Genomic DNA, 19,702 nt, shown 5'->3' on the forward strand with positions numbered 1-19,702 from the left:
AATTGAAATTTTGGGATTGTGCTATCTAATTTCGAAGAAAACAAGCTCAACCAATCCGGCGTCAGTAACCGTCAGTACGTGATTTAAGAGAAAAATAACGGCGACTGGTACGTCGCATGGAGGTCAACAGCCTTGGGAAAACTCCCCCTGTTTGAATCGTTGCGCCCCGTTTGGGGAAACTTCCCCTGTTTGAATCGTTGCGGCCCGCGTTTAAATTCCACCACAATAAAAGTTTCCAGCGCGGGAATCGATCGTCAAGAATTGCCGTTCGACCAGGACATCCGACGCGTGTATTTTTACCGTACCACGCATGTACTGAAGACAGTACACAAGTTAACTGACAATGCAAAGTTAACCTGTCACTAACTGTACACCGACTCGGCTATCTTATATATACAAGAACCCCAAATACCGCCTATGTGTGGTGGCGATTTACGCATTAATTAGTCGTACGGTAAAAATACACGCCCCCCGACCCCCCTAGTTTCCCCCTCCCCCCTCCCCTAGTTTTCCCCTTCCCCTCCCCATCCCCTCCCCTCCCCCCTGTTAGAATTTCATCCTGGGGAGAACCCTGCTATGTATCGCAATATTTTGTATTAAACTAATATAACCTGTTATAAAATTCGAAGTGACGAGCGCGCGAGGATCGAATATACTGAGCGCCATTTCTGTTGACCTGTGACGTACTTCGGTTTGAAGAGCGGATTCACCGACCAATCGGAGGGCGCTGCGCTTTGCCGATCGCTATGGCATTGGAAATGCGTATGTCACAGGTCAACAGAAATGGCGCTCAGTATATTCGCGCGCTCGTCACTTGGAATTTTTGTAACAGGTTATATTAGTTTAATACAGAGTATTGCGATACATAGTAAGTTCCCAGATAGCGGAGAAAGGTTCGTGTTGAGAATAAACCCAGTTTGGAAGTTCTAGTCTCTGAAAACGCACCAGCAAACCGGCCCGAGTGATTCACTCGGGCATTCCTCCGCACAAAAGGATAGGGAGGCTTTGTAACCCTATCCTCTTGGGTTTGGGTTACATTATTGTATCTAATCCGAGGCGTGTTCAGGAGAGCGAGCGCTCGATGCGAACGCTCGATGAACGAACGCAGCGCCTCCTGAACGACACACGAGCGCTCGCTGTGCGCTCGCTTGATGCAAAGATGGCGGCCCCCATGGAGGGTTACTCAGCAGATTTTAATGTCTCGGAACAAGTACGGTTTGTGCAAGATTCCAAGTTTGGGCACAACATATGCACCCACGCAGGCACATACGCACGCACGCGGACACAGACACATGCTGTATGCACCCACGCAGGCACATACGCACGCACGCGGACACAGACACATGCTGTATGCACCCACGCAGGCACATACGTACGCACGCAGACACAGGCTCATGCATGCAGGCACATACATTCACATGAACACAGAGGCACATGCTGTGTGCACATACACAGGCGGACACGTACATATGCACACGGGCACATATTATGTATGCACGCGGAGACAGACAAGCACGCTGCAAGCACTTATGCAGACACGTGTATGCACACAGACACGCATGCTGTAAGAACCTACACACAGCCAGACACGTACACACGGTCACGCATATTGTAAGCACCCACGCAAGCATGCGCACTCGCACACAGACAACACATACTGCGCACAATTTATATAACCTATACTTTTCACAAATTTCAGATTGCTTAGACAATGGAAATAATAAAAAGGCTGTCCAAGAAGCGGACAAGTTGATGAAAAAGCAGAAAGAGTTTCACTGTGCCAAGGTCAGATATATGCAGATGACAAGAGCCATTCATATTTAGATTCTTGAATCGTTTTCTTCGTTGCAATACAATTCTGCTATCTACAGATTAGTTTTAGCATAAAATTATGTATGCATTTCATGAACATATATGGCACAGTATAGATTGGTAACCATGGTAACACTTCATAATTATTTGAGAAGCACAGCTTTATCGAGGCAATTGTGTCTATATATTATATAATACCTGATAAATAATTGTAAATAAATGTAAATTTTCTGCAATTTCCTTTTTGGTGACATATGCCACTACATGAAAGGCACGAGGGAAAATTCAACAAAGCACGCAATCAATTAAGAAAGTTAACGTGTAATAAATTATCCGTTTGTCACAGGTGTTAAAAGCGTTAGCGTTGCTGCGTTTGGATCGCAAAGACAATTGCGTCAATCTATTAGAGGAGGTTCACGTACTGCGTCCTACCGATGATCCAACGTTGCAAGCCATGACCATTTGTTACCGGGAACTACAAAAACGTAAGTGCTACCATGTTGTGTGTACGCATCATTTATACCCTCCGTCGGTCAAGCCTTTCCAAGCTGCCCACTGTAATGAACTCTGCTCCAACCAAGTGCGAGATTCGGTGCTATTCGTTATACTTGTAGCAACATCACGTGCTTCCATGCGGAGCTCGAAAGTGGAAAACAATAAAGAGTGTTAGTTCAGCTGTATAATGATGTCATACACGACTCCACGAGTGTATGTTTACATCAAACAATATAGTAAAATGGAAAGTATAATACAGCAATTTAACCATAAAAAGTTTTTATAGTATTTACAGTGACGTAATCACTTTAAATGAAAAAAAATGAATGAAAAAAATATTTTTGCAGCCGAGTTGATAGCGGACGCGTACGACAATGCGGCGAAGCGGGAACCGACGAACGAGGAGTTTCTATCTCACCTCTTCATGGCGTACGTGCGCTGCGGAAACTACAAGAAGCAGCAGCAAACTGCCATGGCACTATACAAGATCGCTCCGAAAAACCCCTACTACTTCTGGGCTGTCATGAGCATTATCATGCAGGTATGTGTGCGTCGGTTGTTAGGAGGCAAATTCAAATATCGGTTTTAAATCGATTTAGTTAAGGGTGTCGGTATCACGCCGCTCGCGCGTTCTCACCGTCCGCACGGTGCTGCCACCTGTGCATCGCCGCGCGTTCTCACCGTCTCCGCACGGTGCTGCCACCTGTGCATCGCCGCACGTTCTCACCGTCTCCGCACCGACAGGCGCACACGTCGGAGAACAGCCTCGCGTGCAAGATGTACCTCCCTCTCGCCGAGCGCATGCTGCAGAAGTTCGTGAAGGAGGAGAAGGTCGAGGCTGAGACCGAGGTGCAGCTCTACCTGAACGTGCTCGAGATGGCGTCCAAACACCAGGAGGCGCTGCACGTGCTGGAGGGACCGCTCGGAGGTAACGCGGCGCGCGTGACGTTAGCGATCATGTACTTACCGTATATACTCGCGTAATAACCGCAAATTTGGCCTCAGATTTCAACCCTGTATTTGCTCTGCGGTTTATAAGTGCGCCATATACCGTGAGGGGAAATATACTAGGCGCAATACTTGGTTACCCGATTCAAATTGAGGTGCGGCTTATAGGCGCCCGCGGTTATTACGCGATCATATACGGTACATACTTTACTTACTTATCAGGGTTTCTTATACATAAGAGGCACAGTGGCGCAAGGTGAAGGTCGCGAGGTGAAGGTCGCGAGGTGAATAGCCCATGTTTTGTTTGCAGCCGTGTTCAAAGTCACTGCCAATTCCAAGTGGAGCTTTCGACACACAAAGCGGGCGGAGCTGTGGATGAAGCTGGAACAGTGGCAGGAAGCCAACTCCGCATACAAGCAGTTGATCAATGAAGAGTGAGTATGGCCCGTAGTTGTAGCGAGCTCAACATCTGATTCGATGACCACGTCTGGTAATATTATACAAATATCCCAGTAACGTTAGCTTTCCCAATACTTCGGACAGTCAACTCTATAACAAAATCTATAACAGTCAACTCTATAACAAAATCTATAACAGTCAATTCTCCCAATACCTCATTAAATAAGTTCATTCGGTTGGTAGAATAATAGATCTATCTGGGTTAATTGTTACTCAACCGTGAAGATAGAAAACGTACAGCTGACGTTTCGTCTCCTATCAGGAGGCTTTCTCAAAGCTGACTGATGATTATCAGTCAATTAACCCAGATAGATCCAATCTTCCAATACCTACCTATGTATTGCGCGTCTAATCGATTGAAATTTTTTATTCATATACAGTTCAGATCAGTGGCAGCACTACGCAGAATATTTCAAGTCGATGTTTGCTCTCGTAGACAGTGGGTGGCAGCCAGAAACAGGCTTTGAAAACGGGTTTGTGATTTCTCTCTACCATTTTGATGCAACAGTTCGATGCTTTGACCTTTAAATATTGCATTATAATACTCAGCTGTAGGCAATCGCAAAGCGAACTAACGTAAAACTTGGTTGATCGGCGAAAGTTGCTCGAAAGCCCGAAAGCTCGAATCTCGAAAGTTGACGAAAGTTGCTTGAAGTCTTATGATTAGAATTTGACGGACCCTCAAACCGTTGGATTCAGAATTTTTCGCTAGATGGCGCAGCTTCGTAGAAACTCTGGTGCGACGACGGGGGCGTGTGAGCCGACATGCCTGAAAAATATAATAAATCTCAGTCGGAAATCTCGCACGTGGCAGTGACGTATGCGGGCGTGTGATTTCAGAGCCGACATGCCGGCCTGCGACTACACTGTCGACATGGCACTGAATTTTGTCGGCGGGCTGGCCGCAACCGAAGACATCCAACCTTCCAAAAGGCTACGCGGCCCCTACCTAGCGCAGCTTGAGCTGCTGAGGCTCCTGAGGGCCCGGGGGAAAGACGAGGCGTCGGAGAGGCTAGTGCCGCAGCAGCTGCTGCTGCAGTACTTTGAGATATTCGGTGACAAGGCTTGCTGTTACTCAGACCTCGCGGAATACCTGGATCTGATCGGGGCGGGCAGTCAACAGGTGTGTGAGCGAGATGGACGAATCTCCTTCTGTGCGGCCTTTCAAATCTGTTCAGAAATTGTTGTATCTTCAGTTATTATGTTTAGTTATTATCTTGGGTATAGTTTGGAATATTTAGATTTTGAGGCAGGTGTGTGTGAGAGAGAGACAATCTCCTTTTGTGCGGCTCCCCACTGTTTCTTCAGAAATTCCCTTATGTTTGATGTAGAGAGAGAGAGAGATAATTATCAGATATATTCAGAGATTATTATCTTGGATGTGATTTGGAATATTTAGATATCAAGTTGTTACTTCTGACTGCTATGCGGCAATGACATTGAGAGGAGAGTGTAGCTGGAATACAAATTTGATACCATCTGTGTTAAAAGATGATTCTATGTTGAAACGGCTGCGTTATCATATTGCAAACGGTCCAAATGCGTGAACTATTTCGTATATTCTATTGCATTGTTCTTCTTACTTTGTTTACAGTTTCTGGCAGAGATTAGAGAAACGATGAAGTTTGGAGAAAGTGGTGAGAGGGAGTGGTTTGCGAGCGGTGTAAGTTGAACTGATATATCGATAAATCGATTAAAGTCAAATATATTTAACAGGGGTAGAAATTAACTTTTGCACAAGGGAGTGCAACGCCCTCAAAAAGACAGGAGTCCGCAGCAAAATGAGGGAGTCCGCAGTCTGAAGTTCAAAAATAAAGATATTAACAATAACGCATGTGCTTATTTTGAAGATTTATGCGGTTGCACGTCTGTCAAATTTCCTTTGGACATTTGCTGAAAAAATTGACAATTCCGCGAGGCCGTGCTCTGGAACGAACTAGTTACTATAGCAGAATTTTCAGGGAGTCACACGGACTCCTGCATATGTCAAATCAGGGAGTCCGACAGTAAATTAGGGAGTATTTGACTCCGGACTCACATTAATTTCGCACCCTGGATTATAATTTAAAACTGCCTGCTTGCCAACTTTCGTCCCATTGGCAGGATTTCTGCATTACTAACATTTTGAATTTTCGCTAGTGCCTTGACACTAGTGTCAGTCTGCCAAGTGTTTATTTACAGTAACATGGGTTCAGTAGGTGCAAGGACAGTTTCAAATGTTACAACTGGCTTGGAACACATTGTTAATTAAGTTCATCTGTTTGTGATAATCCAATAAGTTCTTTTTAACCAAACAAGAATTTAAACGTACCATAAACGTTTAGACGATAACGGCAGTGATTGCTGCAGTATGTCAAAACGTTTACGGTACGTGTAAATTCTTTTTGTGGTTTTTCGATCGCTGTTTTGTTTGAAAACTAAAACACCAAATGTTATTAAACAAATATATGCAATAACATTCACACCCAATTATTATCGAACCCTCCACTTCGTTCTAGGCACACCCGTGTTTTGAACCCTTCCCCTTCTTGCATGATGCACTGTCGCACGCCCAATACTTACCTAAACTTTTCAGCGTGGGTCGGGTGAGGGCAAACAAACATAATTTTAATTGTGGCCTTGCTTGCTTTGCAGGCGCGCGCAATGCAGAGGCACGTGTGCTGGCTGCGCGTCTGCCGTCGCCTTGGCGACGCGCACGTGCGCACGGACGCGGAGCGGCGCTCGCTAGCGGAAGAGCTGACAGCGAGGCACCGCGAGGGTCTCTCTCTCGGCCACGACCTCCTCTCCACCGACATGCAGTACAGCGACGACTACTGCATCATGGCTGTACACGTGCTCTACGACGTGTGGTGCCAGTCAGGTGGGTGTGGATGTAGGGAGGAGGAGGTGTAGGGGGAGAGAGGTACAGCGACGACTACTGCATCATGGCTGTACACGTGCTCTACGACGTGTGGTGCCAGTCAGGTGGGTGTGGATGTAGGGAGGAGGAGGGTGTGTAGGAGGGAGGGGGAGGGGGAGGGGAGGAGGGTGTGTAGGGGGAGAGAGGTACAGCGACGACTACTGCATCATGGCTGTACACGTGCTCTACGACGTGTGGTGCCAGTCAGGTGGGTGTGGATGTAGGGGGGAGGTAGGGGGGAGGAGGGTGTGTAGGGGGAGGGGGAGGAGGGTGTGTAGGGGAAGGTAGGGGGAAGGAGGGTGTGTAGGGGGAGGAGGGGAAGGAGGGTGTGTAGGGGGAGGGAGGGTACAGCGACAACTACTGCATCATGTCTGTACACAATGACATGCTATACGACGTGTGGTGCCAGTCAGGTGGGTATGGGTGGGTTAGCCAGAAGTTGGGTTGAGTATTGTGTATAGGAATGTATGCTGCTAATGGGTATGCATCAGTATGCATGCATCATGGTGTAGTTATGCTCATAGGGTCTATGTCCCCCAGGGTACTGCCGGAACGTACCCTGGTCACTATTTGATATGGTTAGGATTAAGGTTAGGGTTGGGTTCGGGTTAGGGAGTAAGCGTAGGCGACTCACTAGACGCGTTAGTGGAATAGGCGAGGTATGGTCCGGCATATTAGATAGTACCAGGGTACGTTCCGGTATACCGGACCGTACCCAGGGTACGTTCCGGCAGTACCCCGGTGGACATAGACCCTCTCAGCTGTAGTTATGCATATTGCAAAGTGGATTTATCAATGTTATTTTCGTTGTAGATGAAGATATGCAGCTTTGGAAGATGTGTGCCTTACTTGAAACTGCATTAAAGTCGAGTCCATCAAACTTCCACATGAAGTTACTGCTAATCAAACTCTATAGCATTCTAGGTGAGCATATTATTGGTGATTCCATTTATAATAAATATGCCACATTCCTAAAATATTTTTGTCTAAGTATTGAGGCATACTGAAACACCACGTTTTTTGAACTTCAGAGTAATGTGGAATGAAGCTGTAAAATTCTGTACAGCTGTAAAATGAAGTTGTAAAACTGTCCCGTATCTAATAATAGGTATTATAGAAGTAGAAAATGCATGCATATGCCAAACCTACCCATTCAAAAATTTACTCGCTGTACATTCCGTAGGTGTTTATGGCCCTTCAGTTGGTATCCAATTGGAACTTCGACATATACAATGGGATACCTTAGGGTGAGTTCAAACGTCGAACCATAGAATTGGTGCAACCAGAAGTAAATAATCATAAATAAATATTTTCTGATTACTTACTCTTGATGCAACCAGAATCTATACCGAAACCTTCATTGTTTAACTGGCAATCTAAGATAAATCGGCAACGCCAGGGAGTAAAACGTCCCGGCTGTGACGACCCGTTATATGGTAACTCGATCAAAGTGATTACGTCACCGTAAATAGTAAAACTAAAAAAAATATTTCTGCTTTTTCACAAAATGTAAGTAATTCTGTTCACTTTTTATGGTTGAATTGCTGCATTATGCTTCCTATTTTACTATATTGTTCGATGTAAACATACACTCGTGACTCATACACAGCCCATAGCAAGCCAGGATCATAGTATCAAATCGTCTAGGTTTTTTTTAGCTCACCTTGACATCGTCAAGATGAGCTATTGCCATGAGTCGTCGTCCGTCGTACGTTCGTCCGTCTTTCCGTCAACATTTGGCTACGGTCAACGATAACTCAGGAACCGTTTGACCCACATGTTTGAAATTGGGTATAGTTGTTACTGCTATGGGAGAGGTTTGAACGTCCTATTTTGGAGCACGCCAGTCGACGTACTTTCGAGCCACGCCAATTTTTTGGCAAAAATTGAAATTGCCATTAGTCAGTTCAGGTTCAACGGATTTTGCTCATTTTTGGTATGTGTATGAATAAGGGCTGGCCCCAAAACGTCTTACAGGGGTTTTGATATTATGCAAATTAGGTAGGTTTTGGCAATTATATAGCATATTATATAGACACGCAAATAACAGTCTGTGGTGTCACAGTCTGGTTTGTTGTACAAGATTTCATTGACAATATCTTTAATGCAAAATTGGTATTTCCTCTCCACCCTGCCGATAAAACGTCTATATTAGAGTAAAGTTTTACAAAACATGTCGGAACGCAGCATAACCTATTTATTTCGAACGCCATCGCTAAGAAACATCAAAGCAGGTATAGCGCCATCTACCATCACAAAGAGTATCAAGAGTATATAATTGGAGTTCTCCCATATATACTCTTCGTTTCTATAATGTACGTCACTGGTTGCTCAATTAAAACTGACTTCTTCTCACTCAGTCATTTGTGTCCTTTTTTGTGGTGAGCTACAGTGTCATTGACACTTTCATTTAAGATTTTTAACTAGTTGAGAAACAATCTTATCAGGTAAGAATTTGACGATACATTTAGTCCCATTAGTACTTACTTTTAATGTAAAAAAATGGCAACACAAATTTTACAAATATACACCATAGAAAACTCGGGATGTAGTCAATTTAACCTCGCTAACCTTATTGGCAGCTACATGTACACAGGGCCCGTACTGAGGGTCGGACATTACTCCGCTGTCAACCAGGCGGTCAACGAAGCGCTGCGGTTCTTTTCCGTCAACTACAGGGATGTGAGTGTCACATACATTTATTTATTGGTCGATGCCTATTATTGATTACTATTGATACTTGATACTATTGATTAGTTTCTGCAATACTGTTATCTTTTTGGGGTGGGGGATAATAACTGAAACGGTATAATGGTTTTGTAGGCTGATGATAATTGGCTAGTAGTCAAATGTGATATTGGGATTGTAATTGATAAACGTATGTTATGTTTTGGATAAAATAATGTGTAGCAAATGAGATAGTGGGAATGTATTGATACAATATGGAAATAAGGGAGCTGATAAAAGCCAGGTATAGTGATATATATATATACTAATAATGTTTGCCTAACTACTTAATTCGGGTGTAGATTCACAAAGGGGTCAAATTTAGCGCGTGTGTCGAATACTTGATACTTGTGTTTGCGTAGCCATCGATAATTTATATTTTTCAGACGAGCGAGTACATCATATCGGCATACAAATACGGTTCGTTTACAAAGGTAGGTGCAGCTCAGGTTTACTTGAACATGTCGACAAGATAAGTACCTGAAGATTTTTGACGAAACTACTCGAGTTTTATACGGGGAGGCTTGCTTCCTTGCCAAGAATTATCCTAGTCTGTTGCATTAGTATATGCAGAGACTCAGGTCCCTACTGAGTTATGCTGAGGGTATGCTGGTTAAGATTCTATTCTGTTTGAACCGGGCAGGCCTGTTCTGGTAAGATGAGTATGCTCTCTAATACCCCGTACAAACTGCAAAATATGAGATTGTATTAAACTGGCGCGCGCCAAATCGTAGCGTACAGACACAAAACTTTGAAGCGGGCTAAGTTGCGTATTACGAAAGCTGATGCACGGCTGGCCCCACATTGCGTACAGACACATTCAAATCGGGCTAATTTGGTATGCCGCAAGTTAGCACGCTTCGAAGCGGGCCTGGCCCTCCTTCATTTGCTGGGCCAAATTGCTGCGGGCCAGCGCGTATTTGGAGCGGGATAGCGTGTACACACTGCAAAGGTTTGGCACGTGCCTGACCTGCCCACGTTTGATACCATATCAATCGCTGTCAATATTATGACATGGGGTCAAAGGTCCGTGCTAGGTATGAATGAATGACTCCATATACCAAATCATATTTTGTTTACTGATTAGATGGTAAACCAAGATATCAACAAACTTCTCAATACAGCATTATGCAGTCACCGTAAAAACGTTTATTTAAGTTCTAACAGGAATATGAATATCACCTATAGCTAAAAAAAGCGTACTTTGAAATAGAAATGAAAGGAAATGAAAATACTTCTTAAGCCACCTACTGCTGCACAATATTAATATAAGGTGGCAATTGAGAGCACGACGAATCGTAATACTGAGGGTCTACTATGAACACTAGCTTATCATAGGCTGCGTTATGAGTATACATGTGTTTAAATTATGAGTGATATAATATTAATAACAACAATAAATATAGTAGAGTTAAGCTATTATAAATATAGATGTGATGCGATGCGTGCTACTCACTACACCCTAAAAACGACGCCTCTTATTCACCTTATAGCCCGATAGATCCGTTAAAATAATTACAAATGTACAGCAGCCGTACGATTGCGAAATGCTTCCCACTTATCCATCCCCGCCGATGGCAAGACTGTAAACATGAACTCTAGACCCGCCACTCCTCCATACCTGCCTTCGCAGCCACAGTACTAAACGTACGTACACGTCTTCGTCTTCACGCACGCACAAACGCGCGAGTACATCTTTAATACATGACCGTCTATCAGAGCAAACGATGGCAGCCGCCGCCTCCGCGCGTTGTTGTCGTCGCCACGGCGACCGCGCTACATGTCTTTGTAGATGATCGTCACGGCGTCGAGGCACTCGGCGGTGTCGCGAGTCAGCACGTAGTCTCTCTGCACGCGATCGCTCTCGTTGTCGCACGCTTCCGGCTGCAGCCCGCTCGTGTCGACGTGCGGCACGCTCCCCATCCCCGTCAAGCACGCCCCTGCCACGTTCGTCAACAGCCGATCTACCTCCAGGCGCACGCGCTCCATAGGGAACTTCCCTTTTCCGTACCCTTCCGGCATCGCCCCCGCACGCTCGTCGGCGACCGCGCAGTTTAGGAAGATGAGCATCTTGAAGACGCACTCGTAGGTTTCCTTGAGTCGCGCGGCGCTGTCGCGTCCCGGGGTGACGTCCGGAAGAACGGGGAATCCGGGGAGCGGCGGCGCGGACGGCGGGGAGGCACCGGCGAGCTCCTCCCTCAGGATGCAATGGCCACGTCGCCGTGGCGACCTCGCTGCAACATCCGACCTTTGAATTGACCTTCTTACGGCTTCGTCGTGTGGTCCTGTTTAGCGAAAGTTTATATTATCCCCCCCCCCCATTAACATCATTAGTTAGGTTCCTGAAGGTGGAACTATTACTTGAACCGAAACGTTAATATCTCTAAAGTGTTACTGCGTCATGCCTTTGTAATTTTTACAGAGAAGTGATTTCACAAAAATTGCTATATATATTATATATTATTAAAAACGTAGGAGATATCAATAGTCTATAATAGAGACTTCTATATGGACTCTTGATGATATATATACACCTCAATTTCCCCCATTAACGTCGTAGTTAGACTCCTGAAATCGAATTTTTAACCGAAAAAGTTAAAAGAATGGTTCTTGCCATCTGATCGCACTTTTGAATATAAACGTCACATGCTTACTTAGTCGCATTGGTGGCGTAGGAATCGAATATAGTCATAGCGACTGTATAGTATATGTATACCCAGTTCCGTTTCTAGAAAAAAGATATTTTCCCGTGCTATTAATAATGAGTGTTGACCTTCTCACGAAAGTTTTACTCATGATCAGTAGCAGTGTGCCGATACTTAAGTAAAAGTCCTCCTGAGTATTATTACATTAGAAAGGAGACTATGTCTTTATTATTGTTTCTTGTTAAAAGCAGATGGGACTGCGTTGATAGGTCGCCATCAGGGCGCGAAATTAGCACCGGCCACGGCATTATGCCGGGAAAGTTATTTGGAGGGTCGGTAACACTGGCAAAAACAAACCAAGTCCTTCCGAGGTCGGTGGGGCTTTCAGCCGTGTTACGTGAATAGTGAATTACCTACATTTTCTTATTTATAGCCTAACATTCTTTATAGCAAATAGCCTTACATTAATTTACTGTTTTACCTGAGGATATCACACCATAACTTCTTCACATTTTAAATTTTGAAATTCGCGAATGCAAGCGTCGAAACCATGACATTGTTCATTTGTCATGACGCTGGTAAATTATTGTGTGGGCCGGTTCCAAAAAATCTAAATTTCGTGCCCTGAACATAATATCAGAAAGTAGATAATAGGAATTTCCATCTACTTCTGATAATATGAACATAACTAGTGTCGCAGAGTTGCAGTAAACCTCTATCCGAGTCCACACTTCGATCATAAACATGGTTCATGTACACACGATATACAATCGTTAATAAGAACCCATTGTAATCTCTCACGCACACTATATAAGACGACACATAAGCGAAATACCGAAGTTAGCCATTGAATAGCACAGAGTTGGTCGATTCTATAAAAATTGGTTTAACCATGTAGCTGCCAGTCAACATGAAACGCCATAAATGTTCCTCTCATTAAGGCAGGTGGCCTGTTATATGGGAGAGTTACTTGCCACATCACAGGTTGACTATATAAGCATATGCGATGACCATCGTTGTTCTCAGGTAGCGGAAGTCGTTGGCAGTCACCGCGGCGCGTGTGACATAGCTTACCAAAATAAACGATTTGCGAACCGGGAGAAAACATGGGTTTGTCATCGGCTTCACGATCACTGTTCGTTGGTTACCTGTTCGCGTTCTTCCACCGAGCGCTGCCGTTTTCCACTGCGATTGTTCCCTGGCGGCGCGCTCCGGTGAATGCACGATCGTTGGGACGCTTGAGCGGTCCGCGCTCGCCTCAAACTCTGTATCTACTTTCACTGACGATGGCCTTCTGCTACGTGCATTAGATATACTTGCTTCAACTTCTGCTTTTATTTTTTACGCTATTGCAATCTGGAGTATAAGCAATGATGTAGGCTGAATGAATAGAAATCGGTGACTGAATACGCAGATGCTCGACGTTGCCGCGTGCGGTCCGCTACTGGCAGGTGTTATTGACAACTCTGTGGTGAAGTAGACTCTCAGTACTATAGCCCGCCGTACATTGCCGCATGGGGCCTATAGTACTAGCAGCTAGTTGAGGTTGGGCTTATAAGTTAAGCGGAATGCGGTAGCTTGATCTGGTTTGTGATGTGACGTACGCACGTGGGTTGCGCCTCGCATTGCGCGCACACGTGCACATGCACAACGAAAATTCCCCGCACACGGCTGCACATGCATTGGTCGGACAAGTCGACCGCAGTTAGCTATATTTCATAATCTGCCGCATGTTGCTGCGCCCTTATACCGTATAGCTACAGTCGGTTATTGTTCACACGTCGCTATATACGCCATACGAAACTGCGATATAGCTATTACGGAGAGTACGTCACGACACGCACCTTTTTAGGGTCAGAATAGTATACGCGTTTCAAACTTGAGTATAGCTATCCGTGGTCCATTCACACGAAGCCCGAAAAATTTGTCCTGATACGTTAGAAACTGGACTACCTCAGTGATCAGTGGGGGGTTTTAAGATACCTTTACGCCGCACTGTTACGCGTGGTGGGCGGGCATGACTGAGAATTACGTTGCATGGAATATTTATAGATTAGCTTACTATATGCCGAGCCGATCTCGCTTAGAATTCAGATTGATGACATTAATAAGCGCGATATGTAATTCTGCCCGAAGAATCATGCGGCAAAAGAAAACCACGCCGAAAATGTTTTGCCATTGATGCATATTGAAATAACCGCGTCCAATGGCCTCAGCAGAGAAACAAAAGCAGCACGTTACCTTCAAGCTCGTTGTTCGGTTTTAGTGTCTCTGTTGAGATGTATAGCTTTCTTGTATATTAGCGCTATAGTGTGGCGTTTTTCCCTTTATACATTTCGGTAAAGATATCTCAGGCAAATCCGTAGACAGTAATAGGTTGGTTCAGTGTTTATTAGATAAAAACAATAACAACATTACTTCCGGTACTATTGAAGCGATACGCTGTTGCAGGTGTTGTTTGCTAATCAGTGCGGCATATCTAGGTTTTGAACTAAGGTGGGGGTTTACCTGAGGTGATTGCCTACACACCCCAGTGTGCCGAAGGCACACCTTGTACCCCCCCCCCCCCCCCGTAGATCCGCCACTGGCTATATTGATGCAAATCAATGGGGTTCTGTGCAAATCTGTCATCAGCTTTTGTGGCAAACATTATTGACATTGAATTGTTTACGACGGAGCGTGCTGGCGATTTACCTTTGTTCGATGGATAGCGTAACCTCACTCGAAAGTCGGGTGACGAAGATTACCTGCAACAAAAGTACGGCAAGGACCAGGCTGATCTAAAAAATGGTTTGCTGGACCGTAACCCGGCCGACCTAGTAGTAAAAATCATGTGCGCAGGGAGGAGGGAGGGAGGAGCAGAAAGAGGAGAGAGGAGAGAGAGAGAGAGAGAGAGAAGGAGAGAGAGAGAGGAGAGAGAGAGAGAGAGAGAGAGAGAGAGTGAGAGAAAGTGAGAGAGAGAGAGAGTGTCTGTGAGAGAGTGAGAGACCCACACACCACTCACGCGAGTACATGACCTTTAATACATGACCGTCTATCGGAGAGAGAGAGAAAAGAAAGCGAGAGAGATAGCAAGATATAGAGAGAGAGATTGTGTTGTGAGACAGAAATAAACAGAGAGAAGCAGAAAGAGGAGCATTTGGTTCGTAGGTGATTAACGATCTCCCGCGCTATCGTTTGTTCGCAGGTGCTGGAGTTTGTGCGCTTCCGCGAGCGCCTCAACAACTCGCTACAGTTTGCCGTCTTCACCGCTGAGAAGCTCGTTCTAGACCTGATGATGGAGACCAGCAGTCACGCGTCTGCGGAGAAGCTGCTTCGCTTCATGGACATAGACCCTGAGGATGGTGAGCTGCCGGGGGGAAGGAGAGGCGGAGGGGAAGGGAGAGGAGGAGGAGGAGGAGGAGGAGGAGGGAGGAGGTGGAGGTGGGGGGAAGAGGAGGAGGAGGAAGAGAATGAGGAGGGATGAGGTGGAGGTGTGGGAGGGAGGGGAGGAGGAGCGAGGAGGAGGAGAAAGGAGGGAGGAGGACGGGAGGGAGAGGAAGAGGAGGAGGAGGGATGAGGTGGAGGTGGAGGTGGAGGAGGGAGGGGAAAGAGGAGGAGGAGGAGGGGAGGGAGAGGAGGGAGGAGGAGGAAGAGGTGGAGGCAGTGAGATGGAGGGGGGAGGGAGACGGGGAAGGTGAGCTGGAGAAGGTGGGGGTTTAAACGTTGCTGTAACTTAGACAAGACTAAGTGTGGTGGTGCAGGGACCGGGGTGAGCTAGGGAGGGGGGGCTCAGGATGAGCTGGGTGTAAAGGAAGGAGTCAGAAAACAGCTGGAATGAGGGAATTTGATGGGAGGAGGTTGGCAAGAGCTGTCAATGTGTGTATGTGTGTGTGTGTGGGGGGGGTGCGTGCGTGCGTGTGTGTGAGTACCAATGGGTGAGATGGAGACTGATAGAAAGATAGTGGTAGAGAGAGAGAGAGAAGTGATAGAAATGAAAGAGAGAAGAGAAATTAGAAGGAATAAAAACGAGGGGACATTCCCGTACATTTCAGCGATTCTGTTTTTTTTCAGACAAGACAAAGTGGGAAGATCTACGCGACACAGAGATCTAGACGTGATGCTGTGCTGGGATCCGCCCGAACACAGGCTGACTGAGGAGCAACGCCAGCAATCATTTTCCGAGCAGGTACGTTCATATACGTCATAGCAGCGTACACTCATATCTCGGAGGATAATAAGCAGGATCACTTCTGGTTATTCATCTCTCTTTCTGGTTATCCACCTCTCTTTCTGGTTATCCACCTTTCTTTCTGGTTATCCACCTTTCTTTCTGGTTATCCACCTCTCTTTCTAGTATGATTCTCACCCTCTCTTTCTGGTTATCCACCTCTCTTTCTGGTTTCCACCTTCTTTCTGGTTATTCACCTCTCTTTCCTGGTTATCCACTCTCTTTCTGGTTATTCACCTCTCTTTCAGGTTATCCACTCTCTTCTAGTTATCTACCTCTCTTTCTGGTTATTCACCTCTCTTTCTGGTTATCCACCTTTCTTTCTAGTTATCCACCTCTCTTTCTGTGTGCGCGCGTACGTACCTGCGTGTATATATCGCACGTCGTATTTACGGCGGCACACTTAAGCCAAAGAAATACGCTCCCGCGTGTACCTAAAGACACACGTCGATTCATTCAAAGCTATCTCGTTACGACGTTCTTGAGAACAAAAATACCACTGCCACTGAGTCATTGGTTTATAGGATAAAGAACGATGATATGTACCGATTATATGATATCAGAAGTAGATAATAGGGAAGTTCTCTATTATCTACTTCTGATGATATGTACCGAGTAGAATTTAACCGTTTACTTGGATTTAATCGAATACAGAATATAGATTACCGATTCCCGAATATAGTATTTAACCGTTAACGACGGATGTTTGCTTTATTTATTTTTTTTTTAAATTTAATATCACGCAATTAATCAAGGCACTGGTGCGTTTTCTTTTTGCCTTCCAGTACCAATGGCTGAAACTCAGGAATTTCATGCTGCGTGCATTTTCAGCCTCTATGCATATGTGCCAGTCAGTGCCTGATAGTCTCACAGATGGGCTAGCACTGCATGCTGTTAATGGTAACAAGAAAAACATGCCAGAGCTTCTGGAATCACTGATCGGTCAGTTGGAGCAACTCCTGAAAGATCTGAGCGATCAGCACACTTGCGAGAGAAAAGTAGATGCAATGTTGAATCGGTGTATCACGCAGACTCGCTACTGTGGTAGGCTGAGCAAATCTAACAAGTGAATTACTTCCGTGGTTGCGTTTTGGTTCTTACATTGTTTATTTGTGTACGAAGTAAAATGTGTTCGAATTTTGCTCGTTGCTCTGGTTGAGAGGTTTAAAAATTTTGAATCCTTAATGGTATTATAACAGTTTCAATATTATTATGTGTTTCAGTATCCACTACAGGGTCCATTCAGTACACTCATCCATCCATATATGACGGGACAGCACAGCATTACCTTGATATGCTTACTAAAGCTCGTTCACTCTTACCAGCAGCAGCAAGAAAGAATAGGTCAGTCATGCCACCAATCCCCTGAGAGATCCAAAAGAACCTACCAGATTATATTTCTTTAAAGGTGCCTTCCCTCGAGATTTCAAGCGACAAACATAAAATCAGGCAAAAATGAATTATTTTAACATTGCACGTTTGTACTTGCCTATATATGTGTATATGTATATGTGGGAAGGCGTCTTTAAGCTCCTGCTTCATTATAGAGTATGAAACAACTGCACGAAATGGGCATAATCAATTCACATAGCACAGACTTACTGATACAGTGGACCCCCGAGATACGAACTCGGCATACGAATTTTTCGAGATACGAACAAATCTGTGGAACGAATTAAATTCGTATCTCGGGGGTCCACTGTGCTTGCTTCTTACCTACTATGCTTTTGCTTGCCGTTACTACTACTTACATAGCACAGAGCTACTGCTACTTTGCTGTTACTATTACTAACATAGCACAGAGCTACTTTGCTGTAACTACTACTAACCTAGCGTCTACTTACTGCCACTCACCTTCCCTCATGTCGTCTGCTTGGCAGGAGAGCAGGATGACGGACGGCTGGGCGCGCTCGCTCAGCAGCTCGAGCAGCACTGGCAGACGATCGGGGAGCGTGTGAGCGAGGGATTCGCCGCCTCCGCAGCTCCACAGCAGAACGGACACCAGCAGGTCAACGCCGCGGCGCTCACGCAGATCGTGCTCGCGACGGAGGTACGTGGCGCGCGAGCGGGGACGTGGGGGGGGGGTGATACGATAGAAAACAAACAGAGAAGGAACTGGAATGGAACTAGAGCAGATCGCCGTAGCCGGACACAGAACAACGGAACGTGCCGCCTCGGAAGAGCTTTAGGGTTCATCCGCTAAATTGAAAATAGAAGCAACTGTACAGCCGAAAATTGCGAGTCAACCCGTGGGCAGGTGGGATGGTGGGAGGTGCGAGCGTGGTATGGCTGGGGTGTTTAGACGGTTTGACTTTCAATTTTCGGCTTTACGGTTGCTTCTATTTTCAATTTAGCGGATGAACTCTAAAGCTCTTCTGAGGCGGCACGTTCCGTTGTTCTGTGTCCGGATTCTGCAATCTGTTCTAGTTCCGTTCCAGTTTCTTCTCTGTTTGTTCTCTCTGGTTCTGTGTGTGTAGAGGGGTACTACTCTGTATTCTGTAGTGAGCTACTACTACGGCTAGTTGCTCAAGTTGTTTTTACAACGAGCCCAGCTACACGAGTGGAAACGTCACTGTTTTGTCTTGTTCTTATTGAACATGTGCTCAGTATCTAATATCTCAGTTCGTTATCCTAACATCTCTGTTTGTTAACGCTCGTCGTTGTTCTCTAATAGGTCTCTCGCATTCGTTATCCTAACATCTCTGTTTGTTAACGCTCGTCAGTGTTCTTTAGTAGTTATTCTCATAGCTTGTTTAATAGTTTGTTAACGCTCATCGTTGTTCTCTAATTGTTCTCTGGCGTTTGTTATGTTGCAGACGCTCTCCCACAGTTGCCTCCTCATCGGAATCTGCGACAAACTACTCCAGCCGATGAAGCCAATTTTGGGGAAGAAGAGTAAAAAGAAGAAAGAGGCAGCATTGCACGTGGTACGTACACTCCGAGGCGTGCTCCACTAAATGATTGAATAATTTTTATAGTTCGGATCTCTATAGTTCACATGAAAATAAAGTTTTTTTAAATCTCATTAACATCAGACCTGAGGAAGTCTATCGGAGAGATGGACGAAGATTTCGTCAGTGTAAGTATATATAACGTATTTTGGATCTAACTGAGATAAGCTATATTTTCACGTGCTCCACTATGTGTTCCACTACGAAATGCGATAAACGGATAAAACAGTGATTAAACGCATTAATAGCGCAAAACACACGGAGAGACACGGACCATAACGGACCAAATTAGCAGTTAATTTACAGTCTGTCAAAATACAAGGACCGCCACGTACATGTACAGACTCCCACGTACTAACCACAGACTCCCACATACTAACCACAGACTCCCACATACTAATCACAGACTCCCACATACTAACCACAGACTCTCACATACTAATCACAGACTCCCACATACTAACCACAGACTCCCACATACTAACCACAGACTCCCACATACTAATCACAGACTCCCACGTACTAATCACAGACTCCCACATACTAACCACAGACT

At 45.3% G+C, this 19,702-nt stretch overlaps 1 protein-coding gene across 1 annotated transcript in view; it reads left to right on the top strand.

Moving 5' to 3' along the window:
• Positions 1-1,699: 1,699 nt before the first annotated feature.
• LOC106810356 (N-alpha-acetyltransferase 25, NatB auxiliary subunit-like) overlaps positions 1,700-19,702 on the top strand; it is a gene marked incomplete at its 5' end in the record, with an annotated part of 43,191 nt that continues 25,188 nt past the window's right edge. The window contains 20 exon segments of the mRNA XM_014813672.1: positions 1,700-1,785; positions 2,159-2,297; positions 2,655-2,848; positions 3,052-3,235; positions 3,566-3,689; positions 4,095-4,187; positions 4,555-4,837; positions 5,309-5,377; positions 6,349-6,574; positions 7,427-7,537; positions 7,797-7,860; positions 9,196-9,295; positions 9,727-9,774; positions 15,173-15,329; positions 16,039-16,065; positions 16,068-16,153; positions 16,981-17,193; positions 17,419-17,539; positions 18,076-18,245; positions 19,012-19,122. Of these exon segments, the coding sequence (XP_014669158.1) occupies positions 1,700-1,785; positions 2,159-2,297; positions 2,655-2,848; positions 3,052-3,235; positions 3,566-3,689; positions 4,095-4,187; positions 4,555-4,837; positions 5,309-5,377; positions 6,349-6,574; positions 7,427-7,537; positions 7,797-7,860; positions 9,196-9,295; positions 9,727-9,774; positions 15,173-15,329; positions 16,039-16,065; positions 16,068-16,153; positions 16,981-17,193; positions 17,419-17,539; positions 18,076-18,245; positions 19,012-19,122 (2,606 nt within the window).

This window comes from Priapulus caudatus, unplaced genomic scaffold (assembly GCF_000485595.1).
Source record: "Priapulus caudatus unplaced genomic scaffold, Priapulus_caudatus-5.0.1 Scaffold435, whole genome shotgun sequence".
NCBI classification, from domain to species: domain Eukaryota; kingdom Metazoa; phylum Priapulida; class Priapulimorpha; order Priapulimorphida; family Priapulidae; genus Priapulus; species Priapulus caudatus.